Here is a 23,836-nt window from a genome sequence, read left to right as displayed (position 1 = left end):
TTACTGCTTCAGTACTAGAAAATGAAGCACATCTTGAAAAGTACAGAATTACAAGCTATGTGCATGAAAATGAGGAAAAGGAAAGTCTGCCTGAAGACATCTTGTGAATGGTGCTGACTGGGATTATGTAGACGATCTCTTACATAACAAGCTTTTGTAAGAAGACCAGATGCACAAAGTACAACCTATGCAAATACCATGAATGTGTCAAACTTGATATTTAGAATAAATCTTTCAGATTAGCCAAACACTGAGGCTAACCCAGCGGGTAAGACCTCCCAAGGCCTGCCATTTATTCTGATAAACCCACCTGGCTCCTGCTGGACTCAAGCAGACTTTGCTGGATGGCAAACTGCATTATCTCGTAATCTTCATCTTGCAAATGCACATTTCTGCCATTGTCTTGAACATAGTAAGATTCGGGAATTTCAAACACAGATTGATCAACCTCAAAGTTTGTGATGTGGGAAGCTGAAACACAAAAGGCAACCGTCCAGTGTCTGAGTTCATTACATTTTCACTCCAATTTTTTGCAAAAATGTTTTACATTAGAAAAAAAAGAAAGGCTCAAAATTATAATAATCAAGGCTTACTATTATATGAGAGATTCTGAGGAAGCATGACAGAAAAAAGTGACAGAATACAGCTTTTTTCTTTTTCCTTGATTTTAGTGGAAAAAATGAATACATAGTCATAAAAAATACACAAGGCTGTGAAATGAAAAGCGAAGATTTCTCCCTCTAAACACATATGCACAGTCACACCAATGTGTTTCTTCTTTTTGCACGAAGATACATGGTAAATATATAAAAGATAGTATCTATAAAATATCTGAACACTCAAAAATGATAATAATAAAACAAATGCCTGTGTGCCCTTCACCTAAGACACAGAACACTATCAATAACTGCCGGGCACAGTGGCTCACGTCTGTAATCCCAGCACTTTGGGAGGCTGAGGTGGGCGGATTACAAGGTCAGGAGATCAAGACCATCCTGGCTAATACGGTGAAACCCTGTCTCTACTAAAAATACAAGAAAAAATTAGCTGGGCGTGGTGGCAGGCGCCTGTAGTCCCAGCTACTCGGGAGGCTGAGGCAGGAGAATGGCGTGAACCCGGGAGGCAGAGCTTGCAGTGAGACAAGATCGCGCCACTGCCCTCCACTCCAGCCTGGGCGACAGAGCGAGATTCCATCTCAAAAAAAAAAAAAAAAAGAATACTATCAATAACATACCACAGGCACATCCCTTGTTAACAATATCCCCTTCTTCCTCTCCAGAGGTAAATACATAATTCAGAATAGTTGTTTACACTGCCTAGCTCTTCTCTGGAGTTTGCCACATGTATATCATCCTAACAGTTTGCATTAGCCTGTTTGTGAACTCGACATAAATGGATCATTGGAATTTATTCTTCAAATTGGATTTTCTTCATTCAACATTATGCTTTTGAAATTTAACAGTCTTGACGCACATAGCTATAAATGTTTATTTTCAATACTATATGTTATTCTGTTGTATTAATAGAGCACAATAGCACATTCTACCATCTCAGGACATCTGGGTTGTTTCCAGGTTTCTGCTGTTATGAGTGGATGCTGCTGCCCAGTACTGGGGTCTCCAGATGCTCATGTGCATACGTTTCTTTAGGTACACATCTAGGAATTGGTAGGTCATACACATCTTCAGTTTACACAGTAATGCCAAATGTTTTCTTCAAGAACTATACCGATCTCCTCTTCCTGCCAAGAGTACATGAGTGTTCCTCAGCTGCACAACCTCATGAACACGTATCACCCAACTTTATTGCCACATGGGAACGTAAAGTTGTATATTATTGTTGAGTTCAATTGTTTTCATTTGAAGTCTTAATTTATATACATTAAAATGCTATCTTTTAATTCCTCCTATTGGTAGACTATAGGGGAGAAACATACGACCATCATAATAGTTGCGGAAAATGCATCTCACAAAAATTAATACTTAAAAATGGTAATAACTCTCAGCAAACTAGAAATATAAGAGAATAATGTCCTTCAACTAATAAGGGACATTTACAAAAAACCTACACAGATAACATCAAACCTAATGGCATAACAATCCTTCCTCCCCTAGAACCAGGAACAAGAGAAGGATAGCCATTCCTACCCCTCTTAGTTGACATTGTACTAGATGTCCTAGTCAGTCCAATAAGTCAAGAAAAAGAAATAAAAAGTTTAAAGATTGGAAAGGAAAAAGTAAAATTTTCTTTATTAATAGACAACATGACCATATATGTAAGAAATTCTAAGAAATCTACAAAAAAGTGTAAGACAAGTAAATTCAGCCATGTTACAAGATAAACAAGGTCAATCCCGGCCATGCAATTGTGCAAGAAAAAAAAAGATTAAAAAAATTTTTAAAAAGGATTCAAGGTCAAAATACAAAACTCAATAATATTTCTATATACTAGTAATTGGAAAATGAAAGTAAGAAAATAAGTCCGTTTACAATTGCATCTAAAAACATGAATTGTATTGACGGCAAGTGAGCGTGAGGAAATTTGGGGGCATATGGAAATGCTGTCTATCTTGACTGTGGTGGTGGTTACATAGATGCATACATTTGTCAAAATGTGGCTGGGTATGGTGGCTCACACCAGCACTTTGGGAGGCCGAGGTGGGTGGATCACTTGAGGTCAGGAGTTCCAGACCAGCCTAGCCAACATGGTGAAACCCAGTCTCTAATAAATATATAAAAATCAGCCAGGCATGGTGGCACACACCTGTATTCCCAGATACTTGGGAGACTAGGCAAGAAAATTGCTTGAGCCTGGGAGGCAGAGGCTGCAGTGAGCAGAGATTGTGCCACTGCACTCCAGCCTAGGTGACAGAGTGAGACTCTGTATTCGAGAAAAAAAAAAAAATGCACTGAACCGTCACACTTAAAATGAGAGCATTTTATTGTATGTACATTACACCTCAATAAAGCTGATTTTTAAGAACATCCTGTCTTTTTAATATAACTAGGATCATACATATACTACAAGTTTTTATTTGCTTAATCTAAACTAAATCTAAAGTTTTCTTTCATCCAACACAGACTCCCTCAGATATTCCAGCTTCAGAGTGAATTATGAATATGATGACTGAATTATAAATTTTTTTTTTTTGAGATGTAGTTTTGCTCTTGTTGCGCAGGCTGGAGTACAATGGCACAGTCTCAGCTCACGGTAACCTCTGCGCCCCCCCACCCCCAACCGGGTTCAAGTGATTCTCCTGCCTTAGCCTCCCGAGTAGCTGGGATTACAGGCATGTGCCACCACACCTGGCTAATTTTATATTTTAGTAGAGACGGGTTTTCTCCATGTTGGTCACGCTGGTCTCGAACTCCCAACCTCAGGTGATCCACCCGCCTCGGCCTCCCAAAGTGCTGGGATTACAGACATGAGCCACCATGCCCAGCCATAAAATTTTTTTTAAATAACAAAACTAAACTTTTAATTTATTTTTTTACCTGAATCAGCCTGGGTCCCTTCCACATTTTGAGATACAGATTCTTCGGCAGTGCTACAGCCATTAACATTTCCAAATGTAATCCGTGCATTTAAGACATGAAACAAGGGAATTTCTAACAAAATAAAAACTTTTATAAGTAAATTTTACTAAGAATAACAATAATAGTTATCATTTACTAAGTGCTTACTATGCCAAGTACTTTGATAAGTATAATTTTATATAAGCCTCATAACAACCCTCCCCAATACACAGATGGGAAAACTGAGACTGAGAATTACGTATTTTCGGCTGGGCGCGGTGGCTCACACCTGTAATCCCAGAACTTTGGGAGGCCAAGGCGGGCTGATAACCTGAGGTTAGGAGTTCGAGACCAGCCTAACCAACATGATAAAAGCCCATCTCTACTAAAAATACAAAAATTAGCTGGGCGTGGTGGTGTATGCCTATAATCCCAGCTACTTAGGAGGCTGAGGCAGGAAAATTGCTTGAACCTGGGAGGTGGAGGTTGCAGTGAGCCAAGATCATGTCACTGCATTCCAGCCTTGGCAACAGAGCGAGACACCGTCTCAAAAAAAAAAAGGGGGTTATGTACTTTCTGCTAGATCACAGTGAGTAAGTGATCGAGCTAGGGTTCAAGCATCATGAACATACAACTATCCAAAATTAATACTCTTCATGAGTAGTATGTATGAGATATATATATATACACACACACACATATATACAGCATTATGCATACTTTATGCATACTAGCTTGGGATGTAGATCATATTTATGTATCAAAGAATCTTGGTGTCAATTGTCTTCCTCAAATAATTATCTAATTTGAAGTCTCATTGAAGTAAGGTTTGACATTAAAACAATGACTGTGTCATGTTTTTATGCCTTTTAACATCTGTCAGCACCATTTGCAAATAGAAATGATGGTTGGAGATCTCTTGATTTTGATATGCAAAATGAACCACCAATCATAACACTTCTTTAAATCAAATTAAACCACAGGAGAACTCTCACCTCCTCCATTATGTCTATAAGCTACTTTGACCTAAAGCATTCCAATTCCCTGAAGCATCCCACCACCCACATGCTGCCACCCACAAACATGGGCAGAACCTCCAAGTGTTGCTGAAGTTTATTTAGCAGTACCTATTTTGACAGGAAATCCAGGTGGGAATTCCAATTTGATGAAATCTCTCAGTCTTGCAAAATGAGCACTCGTTCGAGCCATTAGGTCAATGATGGGAATGACCTGCTCCACGAGAGAGAGGGGAAACTCTTCACACATCCACAGCATTGCTTTAAACCTGCAGAATTCAACCGAGAAAAGACTGAGGCCATCTCCACCAGATGGGAAAAGGAGATTACTGCTATGCAGTAGGCTAGACAACAGCAGCCTTACTCTACACTCTGTCCAGTCATCTCTTAATTCGGACCTATTAAAGGTCAAATGTCTAGGGAGACGAGGAATTCACATCACCCTAAAATCTGGAAATCAAGGCAAGCGACTTGCATGACAACCTGCCACTATCCAAGTCTTAATTGACAGCAAGCATGAAGAAATGATAGTGGGTGGAAACAGTTTCATATGAATTTGATCAGCTGAAGCTGGTTAGCAGTTAAAAAAAAAAAAAGGCATTCTTACATCCAATCTAGATTCTATTTGGAAAAGAGCTAATAACATGAACAATCTACTGTTGGCTTTCATGGCAAAGTAATTTTAAAATTATTTTTTATAAAAAGGGGCAGAGGAGGCCGGGAGCAGTGGCTTATGCCTGTAATCCCAGCACTTTGGGAGGCCTAGGCGAGCGGATCATGAGGTCAGGAGTTCGAGACCAGCCTGACTAATATGGGGAAACCCTGTCTCTACTAAAAATATAAAAATTAGCTGGGCATGGTGGCACGTGCCTGTAGTCCCAGCTATTCAGGAGGCTGAGGCAGGACAATTGCTTGAACCTGGGAGGCAGAGGTTGCAGTGAGCCAAGTTTGTGCCACTGCACTCCAGCCTAGGCAACAGAGCGAGACTCCGTCTCCCCCGTAAAAAAAGTTGGGTGGGGGAGCAGTGGAATGATTCAACATAACACCATAAAACAGCACAATTTCTGAAACATACATAGGTTGAAAATGGCAGCTGAACCTCTCTTACTTCTGTGTTCTAATCGTCAGCTCTTTCGGCCTTCCAATGTCCCTGTCTTTCAGATCAAACTCTTCATTGAAGTACTCGTCAGGCGTGATGGCTGTAGGGTTGTTTGCAGTAGCACATTCCGTGGTGAGGTCCTGCTGAGCCAGAACTCAGGAGAGTCAGAAATGCCAAGTGATGTTCACAAGTGAAGGCCTACGGCACTCAGTGTCTGAGGTGGATGTGTTAACCAGCTAAGACCAGGAAGTTCTATTCACTAACTTTTTTGAATGGAACAAGAAAATCTATGAGGGTATCACCAAACTACATGGCAAGTCTAACTGATTTCTTCATTTCAAAATATTTCTCTACTCTCCTTTAAATTTTTATCTCCTGATTATAGCAAAGAAAGAAAGAGAAATATCTGAAAGTTCATGAGACTTGGAAGACTTGGAGTTGAAGTTCTAGCTGTTTCCCTGTCTAGCTTTGACAGTGGAAAGGTCATTTTTCTGTCCCGCAGAGACATCCACTGTGCCAAGTTCACATAGTTACTGTGAGCACTGAGTAAGGAAATATTTGTTAAGGTGCTCTGTTGCAATATAAAGTCCTGAGTCCTTTTTAAGTTCCATTTCTATAGAGTCCCCTCGTTTATAATGGATAAGAGGGGAAGCACCTGATTTCTATAATCACTACCCCTCCTCTAAAATCTTTGTTTTCAAAGATTCACTCATCTAATTCTCTTCCAAGAGTATCTCAAATTCCAGCTTGGGGGTATCTTTGGCCTTTACGAAGAGTGGGCTGTTCAGGATCCAGTAAATGCCATCCCAGGCATAGACAAGTTGTTTCCTTTCATCTAACTGCAATGAAAGCTCATTGCCTCAACTTACCCCTTGTGCACCAAACTGGTGTTCCACAGTTCCCAGCAAAGATTCCAGCGGGTTCCTGTCCGCTACAGAGAGGGGGGAAGTTTAAAGTCTAATATTATATCTTACTTGTGGCTATAAAAAAAGATCTTCATTAAAGTTTCCGGTCCAAGCTACCTCATTAGGAAATGCAATTACAGACTGGCTGATCAAATCATTCACAATAATCATAAACTAAGTTGTCCTTTATTGGGTGCTTTTCATGAGGATCTCTAAACCAGATAAACAGCTGTAATAATTAAAGCAGAATAATGGGAAGAGTCTGGATTTTGGAGTGAGCCAGACCTGGATTCCAACCCCACCTTGGCCACTCGCTATCCATGTGTTTTGGGCCTCGGTTCCCTCACCTGTCAAAGTGGAGTAATGGCAATGGTGGTGGTGGTGCTGGTGAACAATTACTGCATGCTTACCACATACTGCAGGCGCCATTCTAAAGGCTTCCACGTCGTAACTCATCTAATCCTCTCAATAACTCTAAGGAAGGTTGGATATCACCTGCATTTCACTGCTGAGGAAACTGAGGCACAGAGCAGAAGTAATTTCACAAGGCCATAGAGTTGGAGGGGCTGGGATGGGGCTGGGATGTGGCAACCACATGCAATGTTTTTGCTTAGATCCCAAGTTCTGTCTAAATCTTTCATCACAATAGTTTGGACTAAATCACTCATTCCAGTGATAAATGTTCTCAAATATCCTTATCTCCTTTTTTAGCTGAATTCCACAATTGTTCTTGATAACACACAAACAAGCCCTCATGAATAGCTTTAATTATAGTTGAGGCCAACTATGGGGAAACATTTTGGAGAATGAGTCAGACTAAGGAAATTTTTTTTCCTTTTTCTTTTTTTTTAGACAGAGTCTAGCTCTGTCGCCCAGGCTGGAGTGCAGTGGGACAACCTTGGCTCACGGCAACCTCTGCCTCTGAGGTTCCAGCGATTCTCCTGCCTCAGCCTTCCCAGTAGCTGAGACGACAGGAGTGTGCCACCACACCCGGTTAATTTTTGTATTTTTAGTAGAGATGGGGTTTTACCATATTGGCCAGGCTGGTCTCAAACTCCTGGGCTCAAGTGATCTACCCACCTTGGCCTCCCAAGGTATTGGGATTATGGGATTACAGGTGTGAGCCATTGTGCCCAGCCAGGAATTTTTTTTTTTTTTAGACAGAGTTTCACTCTTGTTGCCCGGGCTGGAGTGCAATGGCGTGATCTTGGCTCACTGCAACCTCCGCCTGCCAGGTTCAAGTGACTCTCCTGCCTCAGCCTCCTGAGTAGCTAGGATTACAGGCATGTGCCACCACACCTGGCTAATTTTGTATTTTTTTTAGTAGAGATGGGGTTTCTCCATGTTGGTCAGGCTGGCCTCGAACTCCTGACCTCAGGTGATTCGCCCGCCTTGGCCTTCCAAAGTGTTGGGATTACAGGCGTGAGCTACCATGCCTGCCCAGAAATTTTTATAAAAAGAAGCTAGGGGACAGGCACGGTGGCTCATGCCTGCAATCTTAGCACTTTGGGAGGCCGAGGCAAGTGAGTATCACCTGATGTCAGGAGTTCGAGACCAGCCTGGCCTACATGAAGAAACCCTGTCTCTACTGAAAATACAAAAAATCAACCAGGTGTGGTGGCGGGTGCCTGTAATTCCAGCTACTCAGGAGGCTGAGGCAGGAGAATCACTTGAACCCAGGAGGCAGAGATTGCAGCAAGCTGAGATTGCGCCACTGCACTCCAGCCTCGGTGACAGGGCGAGAACTTGTCTCAAAAAAAAAAAAAAAAAAAAGAGAAGTAGTTAGCGTTAGGTTTAACACATCCCAATCACATTAACCCTAAACTTAACAGAGCCAACAAAGAGTTCCCTCTAGGCTTAAAAAATAACAACAAAACAGGAGGTGGTAGGGTGGTGGTGATTACCTTTATATCTCTTTTTTTCCTCCTCGGTCAGATGTTCTGTGCGTATTTTGGTGATCACATTCACGTTGTTTACTGTGTAAACCTGAGAGGTGTATGTGAAAGAAAACAGTGACACAGGGAATCAAAACTCCAAAAATAAGCACAGCAAAAGCAAGAATGCTGAAGCAAAAAAACAGAAAACAATCCAGCAAAATAAAAATCAGAAATGGTTAACTATCATTAGGGTCCTTCAGAGAAAGTATATAAACTATCAACTGAAAAATGCATCAGCAGTTACCTCCCGTATTTGACAGTTTTAATACCGAGGAGTTAGCAGTGACAAGCTGCATCTTCCTGCTTGCCCTGCTGTGGCTAAACAGTCTCAAACAAATGCCCTGCAATCTAGGTTTCCACCTGGGTTTCTATTAAACTAAGGTACCCAAACCAGGATCCTGTACTTCTGTTGGTAAATTTTTTTTTTTTTTTTTTTTTTTTGAGACAGAGTCTCCCTCTGTTGCTCAGGCTGGAGTGCAGTGGCGTGATCTCGGCTCACTGCAGCCTCCGCCTCCTGGGTTCAAGCGATTCTCGTGCCTCAGCCTCCAGAGTAGCTGGGATTACAGGTGTGTGCTACCATGTCTGGTTAATTTTTGTATTTTTAGTAGAGATGGGGTTTCACCATGTTGGCCACACTGCTCTCAAAATCCTGGCCTCAAGTGATCTGCCTACTTGGGCCTCCCAAAGTGCTGGGATTAAAGGCGTGAGCCACTGCACCCCGCCTCTGCTGGTAATCTTGTAATACTAGTATGACTCAGACAGCCATCTGCTGGGCAGAAGAGAAAGGTATGAACACAAGGTTCTCTAGACTTACGAGCTTTAGAGAAAACCAGCAAGTCACTATTTAAAAGGCATTCCATGCACTGACAAAAATTATTGTAACTGCCAGAGTAAATGCTCTGTTATCAAGGATAACTGGGGAATATGGTCATCTAGAAAATCAAACATAACAGTTAACAGAGAATTCTCTCTATGCCACGTGAGGAGCCCCAACATTGAAAGCTGCAGAAAGCACACTCAGCACTAGGACAAGTGCTCCTAAATGTGTCTTGCTGAGCATGACGTAAACTTTCTTTGCTCATTCAGAGGCCACCAGAGGACCCTGCAGCACTGGGCTCCATCACCAAAAGCCATCAAGCCCTGCTGTACTGTGGGACTGAAAGGCCAGGAAACAGAGCTTTCCAGATGACAAAATGCCAGATGACTGTATCGACAATCGTCTCCACGATTACAACTATGTTTTAAGTGCACTGATGTCATGCAAATGGGCTGTGAGCCTGCTGACTACAATTAAGCTGATTTAACAGAAAAGAGACTCAAAAGCTACTACACAATATTTGAACACATGTGAAGTCTAATTCTTCCTCTTTTTTTTCTTTTTAATAATTAAGGGAATGACTAGCTTGTCATTCCTACCAGAACAACTGGTACTTGTACTCATTTCTCTACAATATTGTTTCTCTTTGGCATAGCTACAGACCTCCTCAGGGCATGCTATCCCATTTTCTGAAAGTCAAATAAGACAAAATCAAAAATCCAAGTGAGAGACACATTAGACACTTCTCATTCCCCAGAGCATCTCCATGGCACAGATGCATGAAAAAAATGGGAACAGATTCCTCATTTGCATAGAAGCTAAATAGCTATATTAAATCTTATTTTAAGAGTTTCCTTTTACCTTTGCTTCGTAACCATTAACAACTTCTGCTTTATCTGTCCTCCAGCCCCAGAATCCGGATTTAGTTCTGATAAAAAGTGAACACCACAAATTTCTACATGTACAATATGCCATTCAGATTTATATCTGCAGCCTTTATAGTTTTTTCCCCCCAGCTTAAGTTAGTAAAGGACACTTAGAAATCATGGTCCTATTGTCCACAGAAGGCGGCTAGCACTGACAGATGGCTTGTGCACCCCCACCCTCCTCCCACAGTTATTAATCAATTTGCCTCACCCCAGGCATAGAAAGTCTCCAATCTTGGCTTCTTTACAAAACTGCCAGCATTGAGGACAAAGGTGGTGACATTTATTGCACAGCAGTCCCAAACAAGTGAGTGAAGATGACCAACATCCAAGGGCTCACCACAAGGTGGTAACCAGGTCAGAGCATTTATCTGAGTCATCTTAACTGGGGACATAGATGTCAGTGGTGAGATCTCCACAAGTAGCCACATCTCAATCGAGGAATTCTTAGAACAATGAGGCACAGACCATCCTGTTCCTTGCAAAAGACCAGGTAGGCCAGGAACTCATCACTGTGGTGAGCTGCTTGGAGATGCCATTAGGCCTGCAAAATGGCTATGAGTCACATGTTTGGGCAGGTTTGGTGCAGCAGGGGAAAGGATGTGAACAACAGATTTTTTTTTTAGCCCAGCTGTTAATTCCATCTTGTGGAACTCCTTTTAAAGTAGCCCAGCATTCCAGTGGCAGATGCAGTACTGGTAATATGCCCAAAATCTCAGTTATTCAACTCAACATACTCCTGAAAAAAAATGTATTTAGGAGCCAAGAGCAGTCAGAAGGCTCTGATTCTTTTTCAAAGCAGCTTGCCCTGGGAAACGCTGCTTCTCACAGGGGACCCCTGACCAGCCCTACCCTTTGTCTAGGACATCACATCCCAGCTCCTCTTGGCCTTGGTTAGGGCAACAGCCTGACTTCTGCTCTGACCACTGAGTGAGTTGGGACGTCATGCAGGAAGCTCAGGGAACGGCAGCAGGTCAGCCACGTTACAAAGAACATATGTGGTTATTTGCATTTTGTGTTTCCAAATAGTTTGCTTTTCTTCTAATGGGATTTGGTTAGTGAAATTAGTCCAGATGGTATAATGAGTTTATGTGTGTATTTTAGCCCATCAGAACAGGAGGGATCAGAGCTCCATTTTCCTACTAGTTGTCTATAATTAGGACAGCATGACCCATGGATGGAAACAGAGGAATCCTAACAGGATTATACCAAATGCTATCTCCAACTTACACTTCAGAAACAAGTTAACAGTCACAGGGAGAAGGTAAGGAACCAGACTCAATTGATTAATAAGCCACAGTCCCCTTTTATCATCAATACCAGAAAATTGAGATAGTCTTTTTCCTTCAATCCTCAGTTCCTTGTTTGCTTAAGTCACTTTATGTCTTGGCACAGGAAGTCACTGTTTTCTGGAACAGACTCTTCTGATGGATGGAAGGATGACTACGTCTGCTCCATCTCACCCTTCATACACTCTGGGAAGACAGCACTATGCTTTTCTCTCAAGGAACTACCAAGCTCCTCACTGGGTTACCTCTGCTCCTTCGGCAATCCTGCCTCTACTGCCCTCAGCATTTCCACTCTTTTTTTTTTTTTTTTTTTGAGATGGAGTCTCACACTGTCGCCCAGGCTGGAGTGCAGTAGTGGCACGATCTCAGCTCACTGCAAGCTCCACCTCCCACCTCCTGGGTTCAAGTGATTCTCCTGCCTCAGCCTCCCGAGTAGCTGGGACTACAGGCGCCCACCACCACATCCGGCTAATTTTTTGTATTTTTAGTAGAGATGGGGTTTCACCGTGTTAGCCAAGAGGATCTTGATCTCCTGACCTCATGATCCGCCCACCTCGGCCTCCAAAAGTGCTGGAGTTACAGGTGTGAGCCACCGAGCCCGGCCCAGCATTTCCACTCTTGGAAGCAGTTTAGTTATTCAACCCAATGTTCATACCCTGTTTTAAATTTTAATCTCCTAATGACTCTGTGGCCCTTGGTAACTTTGCATGCAAATGCACCCGAAGACAATAGAACACCTGGCTTCCCTCTCGTGCCATTTTCACCTCTGCCTGTCTCCACTGAGACCACCACACCAAAGGCCACTTCACAGGCACTGTGTCTTGGTGGTTGCTACACAATCTGGAGAAAGGCTCTGAAGGTGGCAGGGAATATTTTGTTTGAGGTGGGCAAGCGTAATCTTTCAGAGAAGGGAAAAATTCAAACTGCAACCACAGTGTATATACTGCAGGCCAAACATTCATCAGGGCAGGGTATTAATTTGCCCACATAAGCTCTGAGTAACAGGTTAGAAAAAAGTGGACAAAAGTGACCATCAAAAAATGAGAGAGGGGGCTGGGTGTGGTGGCTCATGCCTGTAATCCCAGAACTTTGGGAGGCCAAAGTAGTCGGGTCACCTGAGGTCAGGAGTTCAATACCAGCCTGGCCAACATGGCGAAACCCCATCTCTAGGAAAATACAAAAATTAGCTGGGCACAAAGGAGGGTGCCTGTAATCCCACCTCCTCAGGAGACTGAGGTATGAGAATTGCTTGAACCCGGGAGGCGGAGGTTGCAGTGAGCCGAGATCATGCCATTGCACTCCAGGCTGGGCGACAGAGCGAGAAGCCATCTCAAAAAAAAAAAAGAAAAAAAAGAAAGAAAAGAAAATGAGAGAAGGCCACACCTTCCAAATTCAATCAAATGAATACTCACACCTCTGATCAGAAGTAAATTCACACACTCTTTGTACCAACAAACCTCACATTCAAAAGCAGCTATATTCTTTTTGTAGGTGGTATCAATTCTAAGGATTGGCTCAATTCTTGCTCAATGCATGACAAGCACACATTTAATTCTGAGCCCCATTAAAACAAAGCAGCTATCTTCCAAAAATTCTCTCAACAACACACTGTCAGTTGCAAGAGAGTTAGCTTGAGCACTCTGAAAACCCTGTGGGCTCTGGGGCTGGGCACGGTGGCTCACACCTGTAATCCCAGCACTTTGGGAGGCCGAGATGGCGGATCACGAGGTCAGGAGATCAAGACCATCCTGGTTAACACGGTGAAACCCCGCCTCTACTAAAAATACAAAAAAATTAGCCAGGTGTGGTGGCGGGTGCCTGTAGTCCCAGCTACTCCGGAGGCTGAGGCAGGAGAATGGCGTGAACCCAGGAGGTGGAGCTTGCAGTGAGCCAAGATCGCGCCACTGCACTGCAGCCTGGGCGACAGAGCTAGACTCCTTCTCAAAAAAAAAAAAAAAGAAGAAAACCCTGTGGGCGCAAAAATACAAAAATGTGCCTTAGTCCTCAGTACAAATGGAATATGCTATCATTTCCCATTTACACTCAGTGGGGTAACAGCCAGGAATTGTCACGCTCTCTTCATAAATCACACTTCAACAAACAATGACTCTGGCAACTCTGCTGTTGAACAATATGAGGAACAATGTCTCTTCTCAAGACATTTTAAGAGTCCCGGACTTTGGAGACTTCATCTCCAGATTCACTCCATTATTTCTTTCAGCTAAGGAAACAAAACTGGAGAGATGAGGCCACTTGCCCAAAGTCACACAGTTATTTAGGAGCCCTGTGGATGGCACTCAGCTCCTCCCCCTCTCATGCCTACAGATGAACAGTGGCAGAAAAGGCAGCCTCCTCTGCCTTCTGGGGTTACAAACAGAGCCCTAAGCTGAAGGGGCCCTCCCTGCCTGCAGAGGGGTACACGGAAGCCTGGAAATGTCTTTCCACAATCCTCCAAGGGAAATCCAGTCAGTCCCTAAATTTTGCTGTCCCCAAAAGACAGCGAATGTCAACTGGCCAGGCTGGTGCAAGGAGGCTGGCAGAAGAGGACTGACCCTGCCTCCAGGGATGCTACCCTCCTGCCCTAGCAACAGCCCTGGACAGATGTCCTAATTCCACCGCTCAATCTAAATTAGAAGAAAAGGATACTTAACAAGCTTTATGCTTGACTAAACAAATTTACTAACCAATTTTATATTAGAAAAAAGAAGAAAAGAAAAATATAATGAGAGGACAGTTGTTATATTCATCAAGAGAAAAGAAGGCCTAAGTCCAGGATAATAGTGTCCATTTTCTCAGGCTAAGCTACTTAGGCTGCAGAGAGCCGGATGTGGCATCCTAGGCAAATACTATCAGGATAATAGTGTCCATTTTCTCAGGCTAAGCTACTTTGACTTGCAGAAAGCTGGATGTGACATCCTAGGCAAATACCATCAGTGCTCGTAGGACTCCATCGGGTCAGTGTTCTCCACTGTAGAAACAGGCAAACAGCTTTGACAGCCTCTACTCAAAGGCCCTCTAAGCCCTCCATGTGGCCCAGAGGCACATGACCAGTGATGGTGTTCTCATCTGGATTAACCAAGGCACAGACCTCTCTGGAGAATTCTTTATGAGTCTGGAACAGAACTAAATCCCCTCCAGATTCTTGCTCTAAACCATTAAACCTCACAGGTGGGTTAAAAAAAAAAAAACCAAACGAACATTTAACTATATAGTAAGTGTGAATTTGACTGACCAATATCAGTACAACTGAACTCAGTACTGGGTCAATTCTAACCTCCAGAAACTCCAAGCTCCGTGGTCTGGGACTGAGTGTTGTGGATCCATAAACATCAAGACAAAAATAAGATTCAAGTAAAAGCCACTAGAAAGGGCACATAAAAGAAAAAGAAGACATTTATTCATATTCTTCATGTTGGTTAAGTCTTAGAAGACTTAACTAATGTGCTATAAAAATGATGGATGGTGTCGAGTGTCAGCTACAATTTCTATTGGTTAGAGATCAATCTTAAAACCCACTAGTGTTTATTATGTCATATTAGAAAAAACCCAATCCATCCATAATTTCCAATTCATACATACATGTCACTCAAGATGGCAGCATGGGGATTAGACCTTAAAATTTAGAGTCTAAATTTGTACCTTTCAAAAGCAATATTTTTAGTATCGAGGCTGGTGTTAATGACTGGGCTTGTAAGCCGCCTCTCAACTTCCCTGCTTTTTGGCTTCATCAAGTCCAGAGTGAGGCGCTCCATTTCTTGGGAAAGGTCGAAGTGTTCGGTGGTGACTACTTTGTCGTCGTGGTTGACTTCCATCAACTCTGCCCAGTTGTCTATTAATGGAAACAAAGACATAACTAAGCACAAAGCAGGGAAGATGCAAAAAACAAGGAAGCTTCGTATGTTAAAATGCATCATCTTTCATGTGTGTCCTCCCAGGTGCTATCTGATAAAACGTACAGTATACTGATTATTGACTACCTATTTGCACCTATCTGACCAGCTTTCCACCATACATAGGAAGCTCTGAGCCATCTTCCCCAAAGATGCGGAATTTTTAAATAATTTGTATTCTTATTAGCACTATATTCCATCAATGTCCTTTATAAAACATATTATTACAGAATTCATAGAAATTATGTATGCACAACATTGGGTGAGCAATGCCATTTCTCATGCCTGATTATGGAGGGTTATACAGAGATACACACAGAATGCCTGTGCTCAAAGGCTCAGGAAAGTGAAGCAGACACATCACAAGGGTAACTTCTGGGTGGTAAAGGACACATGAAGGAGAACTAGCCAGACAAGAACAAAGACAGGGATGGAGAGCTGAATAATTAATAAGAATAACCAAAAAACATGCCCTAGAAAAGATCAGACAGAAAAGGCACATGAATGTGAAAGCATTTTGATGGTTAAAAATCACCCTGTAATTTCGCTTCAGCAGTGATTACTACAAGAGAAGTCACTCACCTTCTCCCTTAAATATAAAACTACGCCTCCCTCTTATCCAGCTCATGTTTTCAAATCCCAGCAATGTGATATCAACGCGCAGTTTGGCACCACTTTTCCAGATGCGACAGACATCATTCGGGCATATTCTAGAAACCAAGGGCACTGGAGGAGAGAAGTGTACCACTGAGAAAAACTCAAGGGCCAAGTAGAACACCTAAGCCAGGAAATCAGGATTCTGATTTAACAAAAGGAGGGGAGTGGCAAAATGGTGACCATCAAACAACTGGACGTCTTGGCTGTCATATCTACCATACAGGAAATCACTCTTGAAAAATAAAAATGAACCTTCCGTTCCATTCATCAGAAAAAAAGTCTAAATAAATTTCCCAAGAGTATTCTTGATCCCGAAATGAGCCCCACTTTATAGTGGAGTCTGTCCCCACTATATAGGGTCTGTCTGTCTGGCTTTCCTCACTCACATATGCAACTCTTGCCATATGGCTGGGGCCTACCATATTGTCATATCCACCATTCAGAGTATCAAATGTCTAAAGTATGCCACTTTTTTTTTTTTTTTGAGACGGAGTCTCGTTCAGTCGCCCAGGCTGGAGTGCAGTGGTACGATCTTGGCTCACTGCAACCTCCACCTCCTGGGTTCAAGCAATTCTCCCGCCTTAGCTTCCCGAGTAGCTGGGATTACAGGCACCCACCATCATGCCCGACTAATATTTGTATTTTTGTAGAGACGGGGTTTCACCATGTTGGCCAGGCTGGTCTTGAACTCCTGGCCTCAGGTGATCTTCCCACCTCAGTCTCCCAAAGTGCTGGGATTACAGGCGTGAGCCACCGCACCCAGCCTAAGTATGCCACTTTTTAACAAAACCTGAAATAAGAGTGACTATGTACCTTAGAAAAAATTTTCATTTCTCAAAACAATCTGAAGTTCTATTATATTATGTACTTTTATGCCATTTAAACATTTCATACAAATATGACTTCTTGCCTGAAAGGGAAGTCTGGAAATGGAAGCAGCTGAAACCTGGAAGTTAGGAGTTATCGTTAACTTATCTACAAGAAATAAAAGTAGAACATCTATGGAAATATACTGTCAGTCAATTGCCTATGTAATACTTTAGAGAAATATATCCATTTTGTTAAAAAAAAAAAAAAAAAGCTATTCTAGTATTCACCTCAACTTGTTTAGAATAACAAGTTTAAAAGAATCGAGCTAAACCACATAAGGAAATTAGTAAATTATGGTAAATCTACTTATTAAAATTCTAGCAATTTAAAGTGACATTTTGGGCCGGGTGCAGTGGCTCATGCCTGTAATGCCAGCACTTTGCGGGGCTGGGGCGGGTGGATCAGCTGAGGTCAGGAGTTCGAGACCAGCCTGGCCAACATAATGAAACCCCATCTCTACTAAAAATACAAAAATCAGGCTGGGCATGGTAGCTCATGCCTGTAATCCCAGTACTTTGGGGGACTGGGGTGGGTGGATCACTTGAAGTCAGGAGTTTGAGACCAGCCTGGCTAACATGGTGAAACCCCACTCTCTACTAAAAATACAAAAATTAGCTGGGCACAGTGGCATGCACCTGTAATCCCAGCTACTCAGGAGGCTGAGGCATGAGAATCGCTTGAATCTGGGAGACGAGGATTACAGTGAGCCAAGGTTGTGCCACTGCACTCCAGCCTGGGCAACAGAGTGAGACTCTGTCTCAAAAAAATAAAAATAAAGTGACATTTTAAAACTAATAATACAGATGGCAGCTATAAATGACAAAAGGAGGAAATGAAACTGTCTATATACTATCTTCATGAATGCTTGGGAGGAAAAGTCCTATGCATCGGGGGGAAGACTGGATGAAAAACACCCAAAGCATTAACAGTTGTGTTTAAATGGGACTATCGGTGATTATTTTTCCTTATTCTTCACTATGTATTTCCTTGATTAAAAAAAAAAAGTACATGTAACTTTTACAAAGGAAAAATAAACCTACATGTGAGCTAAGTAAATTTAGAAAGAGAAATAAATAACAAGCCCACAGCCACTCACCCCAGCTGGTGAATTCCCATTTCATCTGCACATAGAAATCCGGAGCCTGAAGGGCAGACAAAGGTTTAAAACAGATTACCCTTGGCACTATCAACACAACATAAGCAGGGGTTAACAGGGTTCTTAAAAACCCTGGGTTTAAAAAAAAAGAAAAGAGAAAATAAGAAGAAACAAAATGTAAGCCCCTAGCCAGGTGAGGTGGCTCATGCCAGTAATCCCAGCACTTTGGGAGGCTGAGGCGGGTGACCACTTGCGCTCAGGAATTTGAGACCGGCCTGGACAACATGGCGAAACCCTATCTCTACAAAAAATACAAAAAGTAGCTGCCTATGGTGGCTCACTCTAGTCCCAGCTACTCAGGAGGCTGAGGGGGGAGGATTGCTTGAGGCCAGGAGGTGGAGGCTACAGAGAGCCAAGATTGCACTATTGCACTCCAGCCTGGGTGACAGAGCGAGATAGTATATCAAAAAAAAAAAAAAAAAAAGAAAAAACAAGTGTAAGCCCATTACTTATTATATATTAGAGTGTTATTTTGCCTCGATATAAAATATGTCTAGATGTTAAGAAAGTGAACAGATGGCTGGGCGCAGTGGCTCACTCATGCCTGTAATCCCAGCATGTTGGGAGGCCGAGGCGGGTGGATCAGTTAAGGTCAGGAGTTCGAGGCCAGCCTGGCCAATATGGTGAAACCCCATCTGCACTACAAATACAAAACTTAGCTGGGCATGGTGGCACACGCCTGTAATCCCAGCTACTGGGGAGGCCGAGGCAGGAGAATCACTTGAACCTGGGAGACAGAGGTTGCAGTGAGGCGAGATCGCACTATTCCAGCCCAGGCGACAGAGTGAGACCCCCATCTCAAAAAAAAAAAAAAAAAAAAAAGAAAAAGAAAGAAAGAAAGAAAGTGAACAGAAAGAAAGAGGATAAGAGGACTGGAGGGGGATAAAAGTCAAACCTGATTCAGGGATCCAGTCAGGTTCCTAACAGTAAGAGAAAGATGAGCCTGGGAAGATGGGCTTAAGCACTGCCAAGCAATATGGGTAACTATCTATTCTAGGCAAAGGGCAGGGAATGTCAATTCCATCCATTCAACGAGGAACTTGACTGTAAAAGGCTTTGTGTACTGGCAAGTGCTTCCTACTTAATTGAACTGCTCTGTGAAACTGAAAGAGGTTGCTAGACTTCACTTCCTCAGGAAGTTGATTTTCCCTCCAGTTAACAGAACATTTTTCTCCACTTTCCTCTGAAACATGTAGAATTTGGCTTTCTAAAGTTTTAAACCACCAGAGCAGCCCTGTTTAGGATTATTTTCTTACCTACCATTCCTATAGGTTCCTAAAGACTCAGAAATCCAAGTTACCCTTCAAGAAGAGAAATGCTAGAAATTTCAGGTGTTCTTCTTGTTCCTACACACTTGCAAGGCTTTTCCATCATTTTTACCAAAGCACAGGGCAGGAGGGCCAAGAATCTACCCTGGAGTAAAATCTGCCAGCATTCTAATGATGAGCAAAGACAACCTCCAAGAGACAGGTGGTAAGAAAGGCTGGCATATGTTATAAGGAGATGCTGTTGAAAGACAAGACATTAATGACAGCTTCTGGAGCCGCTAAGTACACAGGTCATTTATGGGCTCTCTATAACTTAAAGCAAAGAATACAATTCAGTGCAGTCCATCGCAATGGACCAATATGAGTGAAAAAATGAAAATCCTTGACACTAAATTTTTTTTTTTTTTGAGATGAGTCTCGCTCTGTCACCCAGGCTGGAGTGCAGTGGTGCAATCTCGACTCACTGCAAGCTCCGCCTCCCAGGTTCACGCCATTCTCCTGCCTTAGCCTCCCCAGTAGCTGGGACTACAGGTGCCCGCCACCATGCCCTGCTAATTTTTTGTATTTTCAGTAGAGACGGGGTTTCACCGTGTTAGTCAGGATGGTCTCAATTTCCTGACCTCGTGATCTGCCCTCCTTGGCCTCCCGAAGTACCGGGATTACAGGCGTGAGCCACCATGCCCCGCCGACACTAAATTTTTTAAGTGAAGGGTCACCTCATGTTAAAAAAGTAATTTTCTACTTTGCCAAATGGGCAGATGATGTTTTTAGTTCCTCCTGCAGTTAAGTTACGAAGAAAACAAGAAATCCATGTTATCTTTGCACACTCAAAAATACACACCTATTTTTAAAACAATGCATACAAATATTTCATATTTTATGGGAGATTTAACTGTAGTATATATGGGAAATGAATACCTTGGGCACGACTTAGCTTAGAAATTCTTTTTAGGCCAGGCGCAGTGGCTCACGCCTCTAATCCCCACAATTTGGGAGGCCGAGGCGGGTGGATCACCTGAGGTCAGGAATTCGAGACCAGCCTGGCCAACATGATGAAACCCTGTCTCTACTAAAAATACAAAAAATTAGCTGACCGTGGTGGCACGCACCTGTAATCCCAGCTACTCAGGAGGCTGAGGCAAGAGAATCACTTGAACCTGGGAGGCGGAGGTTGCAGTGAGCTGAGATCATGCCATTGCACTCCAGCCTGGGCAATAAGAGTGAAACTCTGTTTCAAAAAAAAAAAAAAGAAAAGAAATTCTTTTTAAAGATGGCTCAAAAAATGACTAACGATTGTCTTTTTCTTATTTTTATTTTTTTAGACAGAGTCTTGCTGTCACCAGGCTGGAGTGTAGTGGCACGATCTCGGCTTACGGCAAACTCCGCCTCCTGGGTTCAAGCAATTCTTCTGCCTCAGCCTCCCGAGTAAGTAGCTGGGACTACAGGTACATGCCACCACACCCAGCTAATTTTTGTATTTTTAGTAGAGACGGGGTTTCACCATATTGGCCAGGCTGGTCTCGAACTCCTGACCTCATGATCTGCCTGCTTTAGCCTCCCAAAGTGCTGGGATTACAGGCGTAAGCCACCGCGCCTGGCTGACTGTCTTATTTATAATAAAGTTGTTCCTTTTCTTGATAGAGCTATTAATTTTTCTCTATAAATGAATTAGGGCAATGGACAAAGGTCTCAAAATACTAATAGCTAGAAGTGACAAGACTGGCAAGGAAAAGTTGCACATGGACCTCTGAGCCTTAACAGGATCTGAAAATCCCTGCATAGTAAGTGATGCTTATCACAACTTCCTTAAGATTATTGATGCTCAGGAGGCTACTTTCAAGAAAACAGGCACCTAAACAAATTAACTGTTTGTTGTCCATTTTCCTTAAGTTCTAATTTTTACTTTATTATCATTTATTATTTTATTATTATATTTGTTATTATTATTTTAGGTCTTGCTCTGTTGTCCAGACTGGAGTGCAGGGGTGTGATCATGGCTCACTGCAGCCTCAACCTTCTGGGTTCAAGCAATCCTCCCACCCCAGCCTCTTCCCAAGTAGCTCAGACAACAGGTGTGCACTAGCATGTCTGATTAATTCTTCTTTTAGAGACAGAGTCTTGCTTTGTTTGGTGCCCAGGCTGGTCTCAAACTCCTGGGCTTAAGCAAATCCTCCTCCCTCAGCCTTCCAAAGTGCTGGGAATATAGGCACGAGCCACTATGCCTGGTTGAATTATAATATTTAAATAGTACTTAAAAGGGTAAGCCCAGTGACTTAGAAGTGTAATTTGTGAAAGACCTCACACTTCTACAAATTAGAAGGGCAAGGAACAATGTGACTGGTATTCAGTATTTCATATTCATGAATCAGAAAACTCTTTAGGAAGGCACACAAGGATGTCAAACTGTGTCTCCAGTAATTGTATCAGCATTTAGCTCACATTATAGCCTGAACATATTTTCATGAATACCTCGAGAATTTTCTGGAGCAGCTCAGGAACTCCCTCAAGAGCCATGGATGTGTTGTGGTAGTCTCGATGTTGAAGAACTGTGTATACCATCTCAGGATCGCCAGTGCTCACAGCCTCATGTAAAACTGGAAAACAAAAGGGTGAAATTTAATTCTCATACTCTCTGACAAATTCCAAAACCAGGCTGAAAAAGTATCTAGATCAAAGACAGTATTTTCTTCAGAAGAAAAGGGCTGCAGTCCAACCTTATGATCATGACTTCTGATTGCTAGCTCTTCACTGAGTAAAAAACATAGAGTACCCTTAGCATCTTGATCAAACCCCTTCCACCTCTCCCCACCCCTCTTCTTACCACTGGTTCCGAAATCCTGACAATGTGTTTAGAGAGCTGGCTTTAACTATACGATCACACAACATGTAACTGTGGTTATATGCAGACCTGGCAGGCAGGGCTTGGCCTACAGTATCCCTGCTCAGTCAATACAAAATTACTCTGACCAATGGTAGAAGAGCTTACGAACAAGTGGAATGCCAGGATTTCCCAGGAAGAGGCTACTTTTAGCCACAATTTATTTTTGATTTTTGCCTATTTTGATGGATTCAATGGAGGTAACCATATTCCTCAAGGGAAAACCAGCCTCCATGTTCATGTACGGTGGAAGAAGTTTGCATTGAGAGCTATTTCTGGATGAGGAGTCATTCTCTACCGAGGGTTTCTGGCTTGGGACACAACCTGTATCATCCTGGGCTCCCATTTCCTTGTCCCCATCCTTTGTCCCAAGAGAGAAATCTTAAGATAAAGATGAGGCCGGGCGCGGTGGCTCAAGCCTGTAATCCCAGCACTTTGGGAGGCCGAGACGGGCGGATCACGAGGTCAGGAGATCAAGACCATCCTGGCTAACACGGTGAAACCCCGTCTCTACTAAAAAATACAAAAAACTAGCCGGGTGAAGTGGCGGGCGCCTGTAGTCCCAGCTACTTGGGAGGCTGAGGCAGGAGAACGGCGTGAACCCGGGAGGCGGAGCTTGCAGTGAGCCGAGATCCGGCCACTGCACTCCAGCCTGGGCGGCAGAGCGAGACTCCTTCTCGGGGAAAAAAAAAAAAAAAAAAGATAAAGATGACTCTGAGGAAAAGTATGATTGAGACTGGCCTTTATTCAGAAAGATAAACCAAAATGAATGACCTTCTTTTTGAGACAAGGTCTCGCTCTATTGCCCAGGGTGGAGGGCAGTGACGCAATCACAGTTCACTGCAGTGTCAACCTCCCCGGGCTCAGGTGATCCTACCCCCTCAGCCTCCCTAGTACCTGGGACTACAGACATGCACCACCGCACCTGGCTAATTTTCGTATTTTTTTGTAGACAGGGTTTCACCATGTTGCCCAGGAGGACTTTAAATTATTGTAAAAGTATACTTACCTGTCCATCCTTGGCGATTTTCTTTTGTCACATCTGCTTTATGTCGGAGTAAGACTCGAGCAGATTCCAAATGTCCCAAGGAAACAGCAAGATGCAGTAATGTTCGACCTCGTGGGTCCACAGCCTCCACATTCTGTGAAGGAAACACTGGCATTTATATAACTGCATGTATTACATTAAAATAGAGAAATGTGTTTGACAGATATTTCAAGTACAAAAAAATGGAAAACATATTTATGCATTAATTAGAGCAACACATGTAAGAAGGTTATGTTTGCATTTGGGCACAATTAAAATATGAATTTGGGGATTATATATAAAGATGATAGTTACTGAATTCCTTTTTCTGTCAAGTTAAGTGCCTAATAAATAAATGTTGGCAACAGGCCCCAGATCATCCAACACAACTTTAAGCTCTTGACAGCACTTAAATTAAGTCTAAACAAGGCCAGGAGCTTTCATGAAATGCAATCACCGGACAACACAGAACATGGGGGATTTCTCAAGCACATATCAGCATTCAAGTCTAGAACAGGAAGTACAGGACTTCAGTCAAAACTGAAAGCACAGAAGATAATTTGGGTCAGAATAAAATTACATTCTC

General features: G+C 42.7%; 1 protein-coding gene across 9 annotated transcripts in view; it reads right to left on the bottom strand.

Moving 5' to 3' along the window:
• ANKRD13A (ankyrin repeat domain 13A) overlaps positions 1 to 23,836 on the bottom strand; it is a 42,427-nt gene that overhangs the window by 6,018 nt on the left and 12,573 nt on the right. For 3 of the 9 annotated variants that reach the window (XR_012420611.1, XR_012420612.1, XM_005572221.4), the window contains exons 2-13: positions 23,233 to 23,365; positions 21,815 to 21,939; positions 18,018 to 18,063; positions 15,977 to 16,120; positions 15,144 to 15,333; positions 10,151 to 10,217; positions 8,440 to 8,521; positions 6,500 to 6,561; positions 5,640 to 5,773; positions 4,643 to 4,800; positions 3,495 to 3,608; positions 311 to 471 (exon numbers count right to left, since the gene is read on the bottom strand). Coding sequence is in view for 6 of the 9 variants with exons in the window: in XM_005572221.4 (XP_005572278.1) it covers positions 311 to 471; positions 3,495 to 3,608; positions 4,643 to 4,800; positions 5,640 to 5,773; positions 6,500 to 6,561; positions 8,440 to 8,521; positions 10,151 to 10,217; positions 15,144 to 15,333; positions 15,977 to 16,120; positions 18,018 to 18,063; positions 21,815 to 21,939; positions 23,233 to 23,365 (1,416 nt within the window). In the remaining 3 variants the exon portion in view is untranslated. Of the gene's footprint in view, positions 1 to 310; positions 472 to 1,546; positions 1,742 to 3,494; positions 3,609 to 4,642; positions 4,801 to 5,639; positions 5,774 to 6,499; positions 6,562 to 8,439; positions 8,522 to 10,150; positions 10,218 to 15,143; positions 15,334 to 15,976; positions 16,121 to 18,017; positions 18,064 to 21,814; positions 21,940 to 23,232; positions 23,366 to 23,836 lie in introns of those variants that run through there. The other 6 variants (XR_012420613.1, XM_005572222.4, XM_074007771.1 and 3 more) reach the window with 5 other exon arrangements.

Source organism: Macaca fascicularis, chromosome 11, assembly GCF_037993035.2.
Source record: "Macaca fascicularis isolate 582-1 chromosome 11, T2T-MFA8v1.1".
Lineage (NCBI taxonomy): Eukaryota > Metazoa > Chordata > Mammalia > Primates > Cercopithecidae > Macaca > Macaca fascicularis.
Note: the sequence above shows the minus strand (reverse complement) of the source record. Positions and strands in the feature narration are given on the sequence as shown.